Below are 18,689 nucleotides of genomic sequence, written 5' to 3' on the forward strand. Positions count from 1 at the left end.
TAACATTCGGCTCCGTACGATGATAAAATAAATGTCGTATGTTTGAAATCAATAACGGTAATATTCTGCTTCGTACAATGCAAAAATAAATGACAGATTGTTGCTTTTACATTTGGAAATGATTAAAGGTATTAATCCGCTCAGTTAGATGCTGAAACAAATAGCGGATGTTTGCTTTCACGTTTGGAAATGGATAAGGATAGCATTCGGCTCCGTAAGGTGCTAACAGACTATCTAATGTTGGATGATTGCTTTTTACAATAAGAAATGAATAACGGTAACTTTCGGCTCTTTACAATGCTAAAACAAATGTCGGATGCTAACAAATGCCGGCAAATGCTCCCACGTTTTTCATTTAATTTCATTTCTAATGTCTTTCTCCATTTTTTTTGTGTGTCGCCAGATTTTAATTTCGAGTAAATTCGACCACCAAAAAAATAAAAATCAGTGATACTGGTGGCCCGATAAAAGTTAGTGTGGAGCCCTGTCTATATTATTCTTTATTATGCTCGGCGTATAATTCCACATCATATTCCACAATATTTTCATAATCGCATTGCTGAAAAAAAAAAAAATCAGTGCTTCCGTTCTCGGGGAAGAATAAATGAAACATACTTCGTGAAAGGCAAAAAAAAAAAAGTTAAAAAAAGGCACTACGCAGGAGATTGATGTTTGGACAGTGGACCGTGATTAATGCCAAAGATATATAACTGTCAACACCTACGCAGGTGCGCCACGACGGTTAAGAAATCTACGCGCACGGTTAAGAAATCTACGCGCACGGTATGACTATCATGATCAAGAATTAAAACACAGTGGTTAAAGAAAAGAAGATGATGGGGCAGAGCGTAGTGCTATTGTAAGCACTCCATTGGGAAGGGTGCTACGTGCATACCGTGTACGTATGTAGGTAGGTGTTGGGGATTTTTCTTGTCAGCTGTGTACCGGGTATTTCTTTGGGCGCGCGATTGTTCTGGTCGGGAATATTTACAGTCGAGTGTGAAAAGATTTGTGACATGTCTTCTTCGCTGTCCACACGCGCTTAATCGGAGATGCTGAGTGATGTTTGCAATTTCGATTCGAGCTACATGCTGGGAAAAACAATAAGTTAATTAAGATCGGGACAGTAGATTTCACTTCGAAGTAACCGAACTTCGAGTTATTTTCTTCGAGCTACGCGAATTTTAATACACGGAAACTCCATAGGAACAATCAGGACTTTCATTTTGCCCCCGAGGTAAGTGATATTCGGCTTATCCGACGTCGAAGTATCCGAAGTTGACTGTACATGCAGCGTCCATTTTCACCAGAGGCTGGTTTCTGCTTTTTACTAAAACTGGGAAGATAAGACTCCTATGCATCATTAACTGTATCCTTGCCTGTATTCAATTAATGTAATTGCTATCTCCATGGAAACCACAGTCCAAATCATTTAATATTGAGGTCCTCTGTCTCTACAGCTGACTGGATGGTGTCATGTCCCTGAGAACTCCGGCTTCCATTCTCCACTCTGGTACTTCTTCCAGTTGAGCTGGTAGAGGGATGGTCCTCTCTTCATGATGACACCACTACCAAGGCACTCATCATCACGATAAAAGACAGCATACTGCAAGGAGAAAGAGTGACATCATGAAGCATACCAACAGAAAATTGTCATACCGCAGCATAAGATGAAGCTTGTACAAACATTCCACATGCGTTAAAAGGGGGTACACATGTACACCAATTAGCGGGATACAAATCTTGAGATTTGCATCGCGATCCAAATCTCGAGATTTTTGCACGTGTGGACACAAAAAACCAGAAAATTAGCGCGATCAGCATCGCGATGCTAATTCCAAGAAATCTTGCGCTTATTTCTAAATTAGCACACTAATTTGCCCCGCCGGTACATGTGAACGGTCAGGTTTAGAATCTCAAGTTTCTATATCCCATCATGCAATGTGCACATCACAACAGTGAGGCCTCTGCGCAGAGGTCCTTAACCTCTTTTGTGTACCACAACAAAAGCGCGCAACCGCACCACTTAAACGCGCAAAAAACAACGGGCAAAGAGAAGCGCAGGCAGTGAAGCGCGCTGTGTGACCTAGTTTGCAGGTTTCGCTGTTATCTCGATCGGTAATTAGCGGGATATTTCTCTGTACGTGAGAACGGTTGCTAAAATCTCGAGATTCCGAGTGCGATCGCTATCCCGCTAATTTGGAGTGTCTGAACAGTTGCAAAAACACTCAAGGTTTGGAGCGCAATCGTCATCCCACTATTTTGTACGTGTGAATGCGGCTAAAGACTAGCAAACTGAGGTCAACCAAGATTTGAGGCAAGACAAAAAAATTAACAGTACTGTTTTGTGTTCCTTTTGTTTGTGTGTATAAAGATGCTGCTTGTAATGTTGGGAATTTGTCAATCCCTCTTCATTATGACAAGATCCATCAGGGGGAAGAAGACAATAGACAATTACTGAATCAATATTGGTGCAATGTTATCCTTCTGATTAAAAAAATTACAGTTTTGTTGTTGTTGCTGTTGTTGTTTTTTTATTAAGATTTCATCATGGCAAGACTCTTTGAGGATTCAGTAACTACAATTGTACTAGGGACAGCCAAACATTGATTTGCTGGAATAGTTTCAGGGCTACACTGCTTTAGAACATAAGAATTATGCTGTTTGAATTGCTCTGAGATGCTGAGTTTGACCTCCACTGAGCTTGATGCTTCACAGAAAGGGGTAAGGAGAAGAACTGATCTCTTGTGTAAGAAAGTGAGCTGAAAATTCTGTCTTTTGATGTGAAAGTAAAATGATTAAATAAAAAGGATGTACGGTATAAAAGAACACTCTAAAAATTACATCTATACTAAAGCTAATTTTCCTGTCAATTTTGCCTAGAACAAAGCATTAGTACTGTTTTGGGGTCATGAAATTAAGGCAAATTTATGATCCCTGCTGAGAACACTTAGGTAGGATCAACTGTAAGAAAAACAAACTTTCTCATTACTACTCTCTGACAGAGCTACCAAGTCTCACGCATTCTGCGTGAGACTCAAGCATTTAGGGTCCGTCTCACGATCTCACGCATGGCGCCCATTATTCTCACGCATCGCGGATGTCTGCAACTTGGGCCTATAATCATGAGCATAGCTCAAAGGATTAAAGTGATATTTGCAATTGAAGGTATATAACTTTATTTCTCTTTTGTCTTTCAAAATAAGTGAAAAATATAGTCACTTAAGTATGCACCTGATTGCACCATTAAGAGCTAAAAATTGAAAAAGCTCCCTAATGGGCCGTGGGAGGGGGAAAAACCCTTCCCACACCCTCGCTCGCGCGCACATTCGTGATGCTGAGTCATGAAAATCTCACTCATAAAAATTGTTTGAACTTGGCATCCCTGCTCTGACAATAGATATATCATGCTAGCCCAGTTTGCATTTCTCCCTTTTTGAATGTCTATAATTAAATACCACATTGTAAATTAATACAACATGGCCTTTCTTGAATAGGTGGGACTATATGTTAAACACAGCAAACAAAATGATATCCTGATTGCAAAGGAATATTGTGCATGCCTACTAACCTGTCCTGGTGTGATTGCCCTCAGTGGTTTACAGAGTGACACTATCACAGAGCCAAGGGAACTCAACGTTAAGGTGCATTTAGCTGAAAGGGAAACACGAAAAAACATTGCAAGCTGTTAGCCTGTATATTGCCAAAAGAAAATGGTCACAATAATTAGTTTCTGGGACACAGATATGATCACAATGAGAAACTTTCCACAGTACTGTCCCTTATTACCTGGTATTTATTCTTTGCAAGCACAGTATTATGGGAGCCTATTGAAGTCGCATCTTATGTGAAAAGAATAAATTTACATTAACTCTCTGCACTAGTTATTTCCACATGAATCAATCATAATCACATATTCCAAGCCTGAAACAACATTCACTGCTGTGTTATGTGGTACAGTGAGCTAAAGATCTATTGTGTCAAGCTTTTATTTCTAATACAATTGCACAATCAGACATGATGTTCCTCATTGTAAATTCAAAGCTGATTCAACTACATTTGCTACACCTTGTGGTACATTTGCAAGTACAAGGTGTATAAAAAATGTTAGCTTGAATGGAAAAACTACAATGAAAACACAATGATGCTGTGCTTGATATTAACTCTTTATATGCTACGTTCACACACCCGACTCAAGTCGACGGCATGCCAACTTCATATATTGTGCTCCAACGCACAAATCCGCCAAAACCGATCGATAAATTGCCAAGTGCCGCAGTACAATGAAACCGTTTGTCGCGATTCCGTTCCTCTTGCACATAGGTCGCATTTTATGTGGTGATTGACTAGCAAGCAGTGTTCCCTACTGGATTTGCATGTAAATTCTAAGTTTCTGTCACTGTTTTGTGTGCAAAAGTCATAACTTTACAGTAACGTAGCTACTGGGCATTTGGAAGAAAAGCAGTCATAGATTTGTCATACAATTTACATCAATGCAGTGCATGGAATTTCTCTACAACTTTGCTCACTGCATCTACCATTCAACAGAAATCTATAAAAGTTACAAAGATTTGAAAAACAGAATGTTTTCTCAAAGCACGACTATGTTGGTGCCTCAGAATAACGTGACTCACAGGGGGTTTTCACCATGGCACATAAAGAGTTAAGGATTTCCTTCATTCCATCATGTGCTTGGACTTACTCAGACCGTGAACATGCTGGAACCGAAAGTCACAGTCCATCATTTGGTCCTCCAAGAGTTCCCTGGGCGGTCTGTGGATCCAGTGGACAGGACCAGTCCAGAAAGTCTCATGGAACAAGGCTGGGTGATGGGTAGTTGGTGCCTGGAGGGGAATTAGAAAGAGATTAAAGTTGGCCCACTGGAGAGAATGACTCAGGTTCATTCAAGTTATTCTTTCTTCATCACCATATTCTATATCTTTTTTTTTGTCAGCAACACTCTTTCTTTAAACCATCATTAAATAGGCAACATTGTGCATTCTGTTCGGATACATTGAGTAATAAATTCATCATTTTCTACAACTTCTCTTAATTCTGTAGTGAAATGAAGCAAATACTAACTGATTATACACTTAATTCAGCTCTAGAATATGACATCACAATGCTTACTTGTAAACACTCTTTAAATCAAACTCTAACTTGAAGGGGCAATTCAATACATCGTTTAATTAAAGAAATATAATAAATGAGTTCAAAACTAAAAACTCTGTAATATTGTCCTTCATTTCCGTCATGAATTGAAATGAAGCATACAGAAAAGATTATACACTGTCTTTAGGTACAGAAGTTTGACATCACGGTGAGTGCAGATATTCCACTGTCTGTATTCATTTCAATTCAACTGTCTGTGTTCATATCAATTCACACATTTTTACTAGTCTGATCAGTCTATGATCAATACACATATTTCTTACAAAGCAGTCAGAAATCCACTGCAATCTTGGCAGTGATAACTTGGCATGCAGACATCAATCCAAAGTCAAACTGGTGTATTCTGTGGTAAATTCATCCTCGCTGTTATCTAGCTAAAATTTTGGTACAAAATTTCTGTCATAGATGTCCTTGTACAAATTTAATGTCCTTTACACATCGATCATTTCCTAAAGTGTAGAAAAGCCTTTGAAAATGTCACAATTTAGACTTGATCATGACCAGATCTTTTTTTTTTTAATGCCACCTGAAATCCTTGGAAGATATTACTTCCACTCAGGATGTACTTACCACGTAAACTGCATTTGCCTCCGCATCCTTGTCAACCACAAACCATCTCTCCTTCATCCCTCCAATGTTGGCCCCTTGACCAACAGTGTATAGGAAGTGACCTAGAGATATAAAGACCACACAAATATCTTTGTACAGCATAGCCTATGTTCTCTTTTCTTTTTCAAAGTTTGTCAAGAGTGCATGACTTAAATATGGGAAAGGGTATGAGTCAAAAGTTTGAAGTACCAAATGAGAGGTGCAAAATAAGTGGAAAATATACAATTTCTATATCTAATAATGACAGGTGATGGTATGATGTAAAAAATAAAAACAGAATATATATTCCAACTTTGCTCCATCGTAACCAAATGTACACTGTACTTTAATGTTTCACTATAAGGGGGAAACATCAAGATTCAAGATATGTTTCTCGGTAACTTCAATGACACGGAAATGTTTTATGAACTCTTCCAATCAACTCTCTCGTTTTTAAGTTTCAAACTGCATCTTTCATATGCCTAAATTCATAAAATTCTCGACAAATGACTAATTGAAGCAATAGATAAATTACAAAATACAACCTTCATGATCACCAACTATCTTGTCATCTTCCACTGAAATGAAGTGTCCTGGCTTCAGTTCCAAGTACTGTGATTTGAGCAAGAATGGAAACGAGTTTGCTTAATGAAGGTGTTGGCAAACTTTGGGGGTAGAGGACCTTACTACATGACAATAATAGATAGGCAAGTTCAGCACATTAAGTCATGATATCATGTAGAAGCTCTTAATCAGGAATTCTACAATCAGATGTATGCCTAATGTTGTCTCATAGGTAACAACCCCCATAAGAAAAAGCTTATTATTAAAGACAACTGCATTTCATGCTCTTAAAGACAGTGATATATTGAGGCTCAAAGCTCTTAAAAACAATGCATTTACTCATTTTACATGTGAAGTGTTCATTCTTCAGCACTCACCTCCCTAATGAACCTTTGAAAGTGTCTCCTTCCGATGAAACAAATTCCCATGCTCTGTTGAAAATCAAGCCAAAAAAAAATCTACTTCAGATTTTCCAGTGTCATCAATGGTAAATATCAAGGCTCAAAATTACGAGTAATTGAGTAAGCAATGAAAATCATTTATCATTTGTTATGATTCAACTCTAAAAATCAGATGCTACGTACCGAGTACCTATATCAAGTTGTACAAACACTGCAAAACAAATACAACAGCATGTTGCTCTGTATAATTCCATAAGAAAAGGCATGAACATGAATCACTGATGATATACCCTTATTTACACTGATAACTTGTTTTCTTCGTGATAATCAAGTTCAGAAATTAGCATGAGAGCCAACTCCCTCAAAAGTGACAATGCAATTGCCACACTTAAACTTACTTCTTTTCTATCAGCTGATCTGTCCAGCCCAACTGCCTTGGCTATTTGTTTCACAGAATCCTTGGTGAGGTGGCCCAGGGGAAAGATAGTCTTTGTCAAGGCACTTTGTGGCATTTGTGAAAGGAAGAATGTCTGGTCTTTCCAGCTGTCTTCTGCCTTCAAGAGTTTTACACCTGAAGCAAAGTGTACAGCATTTTAAATGGATACCAAGCATCAACAGCATACCAAGTGAAATATGACACAAGAATGGTCTGAGATCAGCTTCATTGGAATTGTGAAACAAAACAGATCATTAAATCCTAGACACCTCAATTATCAATAATTGCCAAACCCCTATAATTCAATAGCAGCCCATTTAATACATCTGCAAATATCTTAGGCTTGCAACGTGGTACATTGCATTTAGCTTCAACCTTATACACATGGAGCTCTGTGCTTGCAATTTCTACACTACCATATAAATTTCAAATTGTACAGTTCAGGATACAGTCATATTCTGCAAAGACACAAATACATAATTTTGAGCTTTAGCACTATTTGCCAAATACTTCACTGCTTGGATAGTCAGCAAACACATTGCTTTGATTCCTCATTTAGGATTCCACTAAATCTTCATTTTCTTCCCGGGAGTAAATTTTAAAAGATTATGAAGGCTGCAAGTGAATATCTGAACAATTAGCATTTATCTGAAACAACACATGTCAAACCTTTATCAGTAGCACTCCTCTCAAAAAGAAAGCGTTCTCCCACACTTGTCTGGGCGTAGTGACCTGTTGCCATGGCATCTGCCCCGAACCGGCCTATGGCGTGCTCCAGAAACTTGTCAAACTTGATGTATTTGTTGCAGAGAATGTCTGGATTTGGTGTGAACCCACTTTGATACTGCTGAAGAAATTCACTGTTAATGAAAAAAGCAAACATACATTGTACCCAAAAAATGATAATAGCAATCATAGTACTTTTAGTACATCAATTCACGACTGTGCTAGTAGTGATTAGATGCAATAAGCCAAAGAGCATTTGGTACATCACAACTTGGCATCACTTTGTTGTTATGATCTTTCATGGTTTGCAATAGATTTCACACAAACCATCACCACGCAAGCAAATACCTGCAGCATTACGGTGATTAACATACAATCTCCAGTCCTACCTGAAGACACTGTGCCAGTAGTCTTGTACAAAGTTAACTTGGTGGAAGGGAATGTCCAGCACCTCACAGGCATGCTGGGCATCTTCACAGTCTTGGTCAGCGGCACACACTCCAGTCTCATCAACCACATCCCAGTTCCTCATGAATAGACCTGTCACGCGGTAACCTAGCAACCAAATATGGAAGCATTGATCAATGCACACCAAGCTGAAACAAGGAAGCAATTTCTTTGACCATTGAAGACAGACTGCTTTTTCTTATAACATGCATTTCCCCAGGTCAAGAATACTCGGGACTTGTTCTCAACGGGTTAAGCAGTCAAGGCAAACAATATCCCTGAATACTTTCATGATATGTAAGAGTATTCTTTTAAAGAAATTGATTAAACTCAAATCAAATCAAATCACTTAAACACGGAGCTGGATTATGAATACTAGATTCCAAATATTGGTTCCCAGAATAGATGAAGTGTCTATCTGATTGTCTGTGATCAGAGTGTGTATTTTTCTGCTTCAACAATGTCACAAAAGAATGCACAAATGATACCTCAAACACAAGCTGAGCATAACATCACACCATCATCCATTACATTCATTCAATCTGAAATAATTGAACCACTTACCCAGGACTAACACAAAGCAGCATATCAAATACAGATTAAGATACATCCATTGACCTGTCTGCATCATACCATATTTTTTGTACCATGGGCTTCAAGAATGATGCTAATTTCCTTTGCTGTGTTCCTTTACTGATACACAGTGGTCAATACAAGTGCTGATTATCTTCCTTGAACTCACACAAAGTATTAAGGGCATAACTTACCATTTGCAGATGAAACAAAAAACCCAGCATTAGTGCTTTAAAATAGTTCTAAAATGTGAGTTAGGGATAGAAACAACCACTGTAAAAATGTAAATCTGTATAATCTATGTTATTAAATATTGTTAAATACACAAAAATGTGAATAATAGTTATAATAAAAATGTTTCCGGACTAAACCGTCTACAGTTATGGTTTACTGAGAAAAATACTGATATCTCCTTATATTTTAGGCTTTCTTGCAAAAATTTTATATGGTAGGATGTTTTGTGATACAACAGATTTACATGTATGCATCAAATGTGATATCTTGAAAATTTGTTAAATCTCTGTTCCCAAACGTAAACAGGACCTTTAACTGAGGATATTTTTTTACCTTTGTTTTTAAGAATCCATGCAGCCACACTGCTGTCCACCCCACCAGACATTGCACAGACTATGTGCTTAGCCATGATGCCATGCAGTTGATGAGTCTCTCACTCTCAGATATACTGTCACAATCATGACATGATACAAACTGTGTTAAACATTAATACAAATACACTAATATGCTGAGGTACATATTTCCCTAACGAAGTAAAAGATGTTTCACAATGAAAAACACACAAAGCAGTGGTGGATCTAGGTCTTTAGATGGAGGGGGAGGGGGGACTTTTTGAAAAAATCATCATCAGATGTTCAATATTGGAGAGTACTTATAGAAGAAAAACACAGTCTTAAACATTGTCATTCAGGGAATAAAAGATCTTGATCGATTGTTTGTAAAATAGAAAAGGGGAAATGAAATACATTTTACCTCTCATCTTTGAATGATGATGAATATACTAATTCGATGCACTTACTTACTTCTAGGTGAATCAATTAAAGGTAATAGTGCTATACCGGAGGCCTACTTCACAAAAACTCAAAAATGACTTTATAAATCAAGATCAACGTAACAGTTATGGTGTAATGTGGGTATCTCTTCCAAAATTAAATTCGTAATTACCGGAAGAAATGCAACTTTTGAGACTTTGCATTCAGATTACACATGTGTCAGAACACATGACACATAAGTGGTTCATCTAAGTAAATTTATTACTTCTTGGAGTCTGCAAGAGGGATTACCTTCAGTTAAATATAAGTATACAAATAAAATGAGCAACATCTTTTTAATATAAACAAATGTGAACAAAAAGACAAGTTTGAATTTGAATTTGACTGAGATCGTTCAAGAAACACACCCTTTTAACATACTTAGTCTTTAACATGAAAGAATTGATTGAAATCTGAACATAAAGGAGAGTGGGCACTTCTTGCAATAAAATGTGGTTTGCTAAGCGACAATAAAGAAATATCAATTTTGACAGTGAACCCCCCAAAAATTATGAAACATGCGTAATATCTCTAGCCAGTGGTGGATCTAGAGGGGCGCACTTTTTGTTAAAACAAAAGAAATAACAAGAAAAAAATGGGGAGTGCGTGTGCCCCCTTTTTATATTCTAATTTTGCAAATGTGCCTCCCTCTTAAAATTCCTTGATCCGCCCACGCAAGTGCAATTTGAAGAGTAAAATTTAATGAAAACAAAAATAAAGATATTATCTAGATTTGAAAAATTAAAGGGGGCACGTGCACATGCCCATTGTCAGTAATGACAAAATACTAGGCAAATAGCCGGTCTTATCCCATGCGTACGCGTATGTGCGGATAGATTTAAAAACTTTCCAGCATATAATTTTGCCCCCAACATAACATAAATCAGCAAGTGTGGGACTAGTCCATTACACCAGTAAGCTGTACGTCTGCACATATTGTATCTGTTATAGGCTTAGCTCACGTAATCTAAAACACATTTTCTTCCTTTTGGGGTGTGAGAGTTAAATTTCCCTACCTTTGATGTACTGTCCGCTCACGAGTTCTGAGTAGATTTGCCTTGTTGACTCATTTCATGTCATGATTCCTGATCCCTTGGTCTGCAGTCTCCTCCTGCTAACATGTTGCGTAATAGCGCTACAGTTGAAAGTCTAATATTCAGACCTTTTATTATGCCATTATTGTGCTGATATAGATTTGGTGTCACAGACTCTGTCTGATCAAAGAAGACAAGAGTGGAATTTTGATTTAAATAACTCAGGTAGTTGTATGAATTATAGGATTAAGGATAATATGTGTTATGATAATATTTGAATATTTTGTCTGCAAACCTTAGAATTACTTTCACTAGATTTAGATGCAGAACTTCTGGCAGTTATGAACATACCCCTTGAACTGAGAACTTGCGAAAAATGCAAGAAAAATGTTGCAGGAGATGAATTTCATTAAATATACGATGTGTTGCCTATGAAGAAAAGAAGAAACTGTTAATTAAAAGGTATCATTTTTTAAAATCCATCCACCTTCAAATTTAAGAGACTTTTTCAAGCAAGAGATATAGAACATGATTATTTTGTGTAGATTTATACTTTCTGTATCTTTAAGGAATTCATAGATTTATCTACCCATGACAAACAGGACATAAATGAAGAGCTTGCTTCCAAAAGGTGCTAAATCCATTGAAAAATGATGGAGCGCCTTCGTCGGAAGCAAGCTCTTCAAATATGTCCTTTCATTTATTAATTTATTTTTTGATAATATGCTTGTTGTTGGTTGGTTGTTGTTGTTGTTATAGTTATTGCTATCATTGTGGTATAATGGAACCTCATTATAAGAAATTCCATGGGACCATGCATGGAAATCACATTGTACCAGCTGTCCTGTGGTGCCTATATGGAAAGGCAAGTGAAAAGAAAGTGTTTGAATGAGCATGGGGTCTTTTCGGTGTCAACAGGTTTTATCTGAACACTTAATAACATGGTTTAATGATCGTAGTACCTACAGTTTGATGCTGTTTATAAACTTCGAGATTGTCACCATGTTCTTGTGCCTTTGTAGCAAGGTTTTGAACAATAAAGAAACTTGAAACTTGCAGTGTTTCCGTGACCTGCTGCTGTGACATGCCAATGGCCCCTATTGGACCACCAATCATTTACTAAATTTCTATTTGAAATTGCTTTTTCACCTCTTGTTCAGCTTTTATTTTCCAACAGTAGATCAAAAGAAAAAAAATAAGATTGTATGCCCCTTTGTGCAAATAGGCCTTACCGATTGTCCCACCTCCCCCTCCCCCCCAAATAATAATAATAATAATAATGGGCCGTAACATCGGCATATACAACAATTTCGTTTCTTTTACCAACTATAAACTCTCTTTTAATCCAAACATAGGCCGATGCAGTTTAATTACAGAACTTAATTTAAGAAATTTGAAAAAAGCAAAAGAAAAAACTTGGAACATGGTTTAATTGCAATCGGGGCCTATACGAGGAGCCCATGTTAGGTGGTCTCTTTTACCCCCCCCCCCTTTTTTTGTGTTCCAATGTAAAAATGAGGCAATGTCAAGTTAGTCGTTGCATTCACGGTGATGAATTAAAAAAATAAAACATTAATACATGTATTTGATGGCTGTGACATCTGAAAGGAGAACCATGCTCGAGTTTTGTTTGGGGAAAGCGAGGAGGTACACCAAGGTGAAAACTTGTCCCCATTGTAGGTTCTTTTGATCAGGCAATTGAAGTAAAATATACATTAATAGGAAGATAAAGCATAACCTGGAGTCATTTACAAAAAAAAAAAAAAAAAACTGTCTCATGTATCTCCCGTTGCAAAGTAATACGAATCTAACCGACATCTACAAAACTGCAAATTTACACAGATATTGCGAATTATCCTCACAAAATATTCTGGTGAATGCAAATAAAAGAACAATATAATGACCGGCACTGAGTTTTCATGTTATGCAAATGTTTGTGTGAGTTTGTGTGAGTTTGTGTGAGTTTTATCGATTTCCAGTAGGGCCTATTTTATATTGTTGGCCTACATTAGGGAAAAGGAAAAGAAAACACAAATGATATAGCAGCACCTACTGCGCCGTGTAATGAAACAAACAAACAAACAAACATGGTTCTACAACCTTGTACAGTAGACCCTACGTGTAAGTTTCTTGTCATTTTTTATTTGGGTTGCAATCAATATAATAAACAAAAATAATGTTGGGGCAATCAAGTTCATGCAATGTCAGTGCTAAGACTATATCCTATGAATATTCATGTCATACTATGTGTAGTGCTTCTCTTATTGGCTAACACCAACCTAGAAAGTGCTTCGACGGCGCAGCGCGCCCCATACAAATTACTTCCCACATCACAGCACAGGATCTCTCAACTCGCGTGGCGATACTTAGTACGTCCGTACAGTAAACCGGAAGAAGACGGCGCGCGGCGACATCGACGAGTCGACATATACATCCGGATCCTGCCAGTACCGTGTATAAGATATGATGGATGCAGTTCGTGCACTGATCGATGTCGACTGACACCTGTACCTACCTCATGACCTGCACTCCTCCTGCAGCTCCGTCGTCGATAGTGATGCGTCACGTTTGGCACTTTTCAACAGCATCGCTACCTTCCGGCTACCCCGTTTGATCTGTTGTTGAGTGTTGGGACTTCTGGCAGTGGTAATTTAGGGAGATACAAGTTTGTGGTACCGTACTTGTAATTGTAACCTGTTAGTGTTTGTTTTTACCAGTTGACTGAGTTGTATGTAAATTGTAATGTAGTCTGACTAGAGTTCTAGTCAACCACTAAAACTTGATAAGTTTATCCACATTTCTGATCCCAACAAGGCCAGCACATGGGCAGGAATGTTTTATTGGTAATGATTACCGGTTTATTAATGTGAATTATCAATGGTTTATTAATTTTAATGGTTTATTAATGTTAACAAGAGTTAAACAGGTATGAGTAAAATTAGACCCCTGTTAATGAATTCTGCAGCGATCAACCAATGACGTTATTTATGAGGGGGAAAAACTTAGGGTCTACACATGCAACATGGGTTAGTCTAACCCCGGGCGGGGTGCTCCTTCACACAGTTAGCGAACGCGAAACATTCGGGCTGGTCGCAGTTAGGGTTAGTCTAATCTCACGGTATTAACTATTACATTAATTATATCGTGGATCAAGATGGTAGGAGAGTGGATCGTATCATCGGACTTTGTGTGTGTGTGTGTGTGTGTGTGTGTGTGTGTGGCTCTGTCCCCTCTGAATTCCGTACTCAGAGGATGAAATTTCAGCCAAAAATAACACCAGTTATCCACAAAGTCCTGAAAATTATAAATTTAGCACAGTGTTCCCCTCTAGTGTAGACTACCCCTCTACAAAAAGTTACCTTTTAGCGCGGTGTAAAATCGCATTATAATTCTAGACATGATTTTCATAATGGAATAATCGACGTCTTTCACACCAAATTGTCCTAGCACCAGAATCACAACTCATACCCACTATTCACCGGACGACAAAGAGAAAATCGGCAAATGAGGCTCAAATTTCGTATGTAGGGTAGGGCCTACGTTAAAATGTCTAACATAACATTTCGAACAATTCACACAATAAAATCTGATGATAAATCGACATCTTCTAAATCTGAGATGAAATGTGCATGTGGGCAATTCCATGAGAAATGTTCACTTTGGTGAAAAAATGAAGTTTTGAGTTTCACTTAAGTTCTCAAATATTCTAAGAAAGTAACATATATATTTTCATTTTTCACTAGTCGCATCTTTGTCATTACAAAATTTTGTATTTTTCTCAGTCAATGAAAATTCTGTATGATGTGTTGCAATGATGCAAAAATTTGGCTATTTTTAAAGAGTTAAGTGTTCTTGTCTCTAAAGGAGGCCAGATATGTCCTAGAGGCCTTGCTCAGCTTTTAAATTATAGTCCAGTGTATATATCAATGGAAAATCACAACCAACTTCCGTAGCATTCATCAGTTTTTGACCCATTGATCCTCAAAGTTGTGTGATTTCTATAACATTTGAAGCGTCATGTCCGTTACGTTTTTCACTATAAGTTTTCATAGCCACAAGGAAATTAGTGTAAAGTTGCTGTAAATTAATTTTCTATGTTAGGATTGAATCCCCTTGCATGTGTGAAAACCACTTTTCTATACCACTTCTAGTTTTCCTGTAAATGGCGTAACGGACATGACACTTTGCGTAACGGACATGACACCTCATATTAGACAAGTGGCAAAAATAACACTGTGGCCCAGTGAAACAGGGTGGTGATTAGTTTTAATTGCTTGAGGATAGGAGGACATTTCTATACTTCAGTAAATAATTAAGTCTGCACATAACTCAATAAAACAAAAACAAGCAGAGTTTGCTTTCTGCTACTGGAAGACTGTTGATTTTAGATGATCTTGCTACCCTGTTACACCGGTTTGATCCATTCCCACCTCTTGTAATCCTGACTGATAAACAGCAGCTGTCATTCCAAGGAGTATTTAGACAATGGAGTTTTCATTGTTGGCCTTCCCTTCAATACTTAAAGTGAGCACTTTCTACATATAAGTACATTGTAGACCACATTTAACACATAACCACCATGGAGTCAACACAACAGCCAGGAACTCCTGCACAAATGGATCCTCGTGCATCCAATGAACATGATCACTGATGATACAACAACAAAGAATCCAAATGTCACCAGCATCAATGTCTTCAATGATGGTGTTGCCTCATAATTTTAAAAAAAAAAGTTTGTGCTGCATCCATACATACCTCTCTCATCTCTATGACTATGTAAATCCACACCTTCAGTGGCACTTTAATGAGATATCACTTGCCAAGAGGGCTGAGAATGGAATTGCTTGCTTTATTAAGCGTATTGACAGTACATGTAGCTCTATTGTCAGAGAAAGTCGGTCTGAATGCTGGCTGTCCATTTCATCAATACAACTAAACTAGATGTACCTCTATGCCAAGGGATATACTGGTATAATGACAGCGCACAGCATCGTACAACAAGCACAATTTTGAGATGCTATGAGAAGATGTTTATCCACTGAAAGGTACACTGTATAATCATTTAGTTGGTATGGAAAGCATCCAGTATTTCAAGAAGTCCTAACCTCACAAGCTGGTGAGAATAATGTAACCAGTACACCACTCTGGCAAGCCTTAAGAAGTGCCTATGAGAGCAAGCAATAAGTTGATTATACAATTTGAATGAGTTGACTTTGCCGAGAAGAAAACAAGAAATACTTTGCTGCCCAGGTGACCACTCTACATGGAAATGGATTATATGTTGTGAAAATTCTCAGAAAAAAAGGGGGCTTGATCATTCACTTCTAGCCAAGAAAAGAAAGCATTTGTTGACAATGATAAAGTACTGGTAGTAGCAGTGAAATTTTTACAATAGTCTATCCAAGATTGGATAACAGAGGATGATTCTACTCCAAGGATGACATTAATGCCAAATGAAAGAACTTTGCAGAAATGAAATTTTCATACCTTATTTCTTTCAGATGATAACACTAATTTGATAATGGTACCAAACAGTTTTGTGGTCCTGTTTCATTGCATAAAAGTTGATGCAATCCTGAGTGCATTTTAATGATGTTGTATTCAAACTTTTTATTTCATACAGATCTGGTTCGTTCTGTTTTCTTTGCCTATCCGCAGATATGGAGACATGGTCTTCTGTGTTGAACATGTATGCCATTGTGGTACTCGGGCATTGTACTCCATGTGCTTTAGAGTAGCTGTGAGATCACTGAAACCTGCAATAAAAGGACTTTTTTATGTTTTGTTCAAGATCATAATGTAGTTAGCAGTGTGCAGTTATTTTAATCTTTTTATTTTGAAACAAAGAAGTGAAAGTATGGTTCACCTTACAAGGGTGTCATGTCCGTTACGCTAGTGTATAATACTAAGTATCAAATAGTAGGCCACGAAGAGAAAAATAACCATAGTATAAGATAGTAATATTTCCTGTTTTGCTATGGTGGGTGGTAGTAACTGGAAATTTGTTACTAATTGTAGCTAGCTGGTGCAGGAGCGAATTTGTTTTATATTTCTTTGTTTTGTAAATATATACAAAGACTAATCCCCCTAAAATGATATAAATATAAGAAATATTACATGATTGCAGTTATGATGTGTGTCCCTATGTTCTAACCTTACTATGCAAACAATTGAATATCTGCTGTACCTTGTAATAAAAAAATTCTCTTAGCTTACAAAAAGTGGACAAAACTGTCATGTCCGTTACACTCGAAGTGTCACGTCCGTTACGCAATATTTTAAACTATTAAAAAAGAATGAACAGTAAAACTACTCTAAATTAGGACTTTATGAGTAAAGCATGATCTAAAGGTTTAATCAAGACCAAAACCAGCTGCATCTTATCCAAAAATTCACAGGAATTTTCATAATGGTAAGTAGATCAAAATGCCTTGTCCATTTAGTGTCATGTCCGTTACGCTCGCTAAAAATGCAATTTCTCAACAACCACTTGATAAATTTCCATGAAATTTTCTGTGTACATTACATATACTTAAATGTGTCTGATAAACTCAATTAGAATCTTTTGGAGACTCCCAATTTCATTGTGTGATGGTTTGAATCACAAAAAAGTGGTCTGAATGTCATGTCCGTTACGCTGGAATTGACCATTTAAGTGTGATTTCTACTTTTTTGTGTCACATTTTTTTGCGATTTCGGCCCATACAACACTCTGTGAGACTAGTCTACGAAGTCCTGCGCGCATTGAATGTCAGTAGTACGCAGGTAAGTGGGCATCCGGAGTTACCATGCTGTCCAGTAATACCATACCTGTATCATTAATATAAGACTTCACTACGGTAACATAAGATAGATCGGTGTAGCCTACCTGATAAATTTACTATAGATACAATGAGTACAACCACTTACCATGACTACTTTACATCATCAGTACGTTTACAGTAAAGTAACACACTGCAATGGAGATGCATGTCACATGTCTATCACTTTGTGTAACCCGACATGAACATGCTGGGATCGCCAATGTGGTTTGTTTGTTTCCTTTTCTTCCGAGAAGATGGCTGGATAGCCCATATTCAGCTGCAATAGCTGGTCTTTCATGAGGTCCAGTTAGAGAGGTGGGGCCACTTCACCAAGTTAAATACCCTGTTCTTTGCGATGAATAAACGAAGCAGGATCGTTTATGTGCATGAGTTGTGACTCTCTCACACACGGGACCTCCATTTTTTGTCCGATCACCAAGGGGGGAAAAGAGTATTTTGCCTTGGAAGGGATGGTATGATTACACACTACATACCGCAGTGGGATTCAACTCGGGAATTGAACTGTGTGCCTTTAGTCATAGAGAACTTAAGTAAGATCCTCTTCTCCTCCGTTCACTTTAAAGTGGTGTGTAGATTCTAGAGTGTCTAGTTTACACAGGAGAATGCACAATAACTTTCCTTTGATTGGTCAATGTTTTATTCATGGTTATTCCTCTTCTGTTGCATCTCACTTCTCATGAATAATGTTTGAGTCGTGTAACTTTGATGACAATCAAACTTAGATTAGACCCAATAAAGTGAGTATTATACTCATGACACAGTATCACTGAAAATGGAAGGAGGTGAATATTATTTTTGAATTCTTTGATCAGCAAGCTCACAAGCAATACATATATGCCTATGTCCTTTTCAAGCTGTCAAGCTAAAATTCAGTGCTA

At 37.6% G+C, this 18,689-nt stretch overlaps 1 protein-coding gene across 1 annotated transcript; it reads right to left on the reverse strand.

Moving 5' to 3' along the window:
* Positions 1-1,474: 1,474 nt before the first annotated feature.
* On the reverse strand, positions 1,475-11,066 carry LOC139717198 (mitochondrial tRNA-specific 2-thiouridylase 1-like). Its single transcript, XM_071628699.1, has 11 exons — positions 10,970-11,066; positions 9,475-9,589; positions 8,277-8,442; positions 7,831-8,021; positions 7,124-7,296; positions 6,702-6,755; positions 6,306-6,372; positions 5,743-5,843; positions 4,703-4,844; positions 3,572-3,654; positions 1,475-1,606 (listed from the first exon to the last, which is right to left on the reverse strand). Exons 2-11 carry the CDS (start codon positions 9,548-9,550, stop codon positions 1,475-1,477), a joined length of 1,185 nt encoding a protein of 394 aa, XP_071484800.1. The 5' UTR covers positions 9,551-9,589; positions 10,970-11,066.
* Positions 11,067-18,689: the final 7,623 nt, after the last annotated feature.

This window comes from Diadema antillarum, unplaced genomic scaffold (genome assembly GCF_040938485.1).
Source record: "Diadema antillarum isolate AM-2024a unplaced genomic scaffold, OU_Dant_1.0 scf00000072, whole genome shotgun sequence".
NCBI classification, from domain to species: Eukaryota; Metazoa; Echinodermata; class Echinoidea; order Diadematoida; family Diadematidae; genus Diadema; species Diadema antillarum.

Coding starts and splice junctions, on each gene's coding strand:
- LOC139717198 (XM_071628699.1), bottom strand. CDS start 9,550: ATGGCTAAGCACATAGTCTGTGCAATGTCTGGTGGGGTGGACAGCAGT. Junction 4,845..5,742: donor AGGCAAATGCAGTTTACGTG/GTAAGTACATCC, acceptor ATTCCCCTCCAG/GCACCAACTACCCATCACCC. Junction 1,607..3,571: donor GGGCAATCACACCAGGACAG/GTTAGTAGGCAT, acceptor TTCTCCTTGCAG/TATGCTGTCTTTTATCGTGA.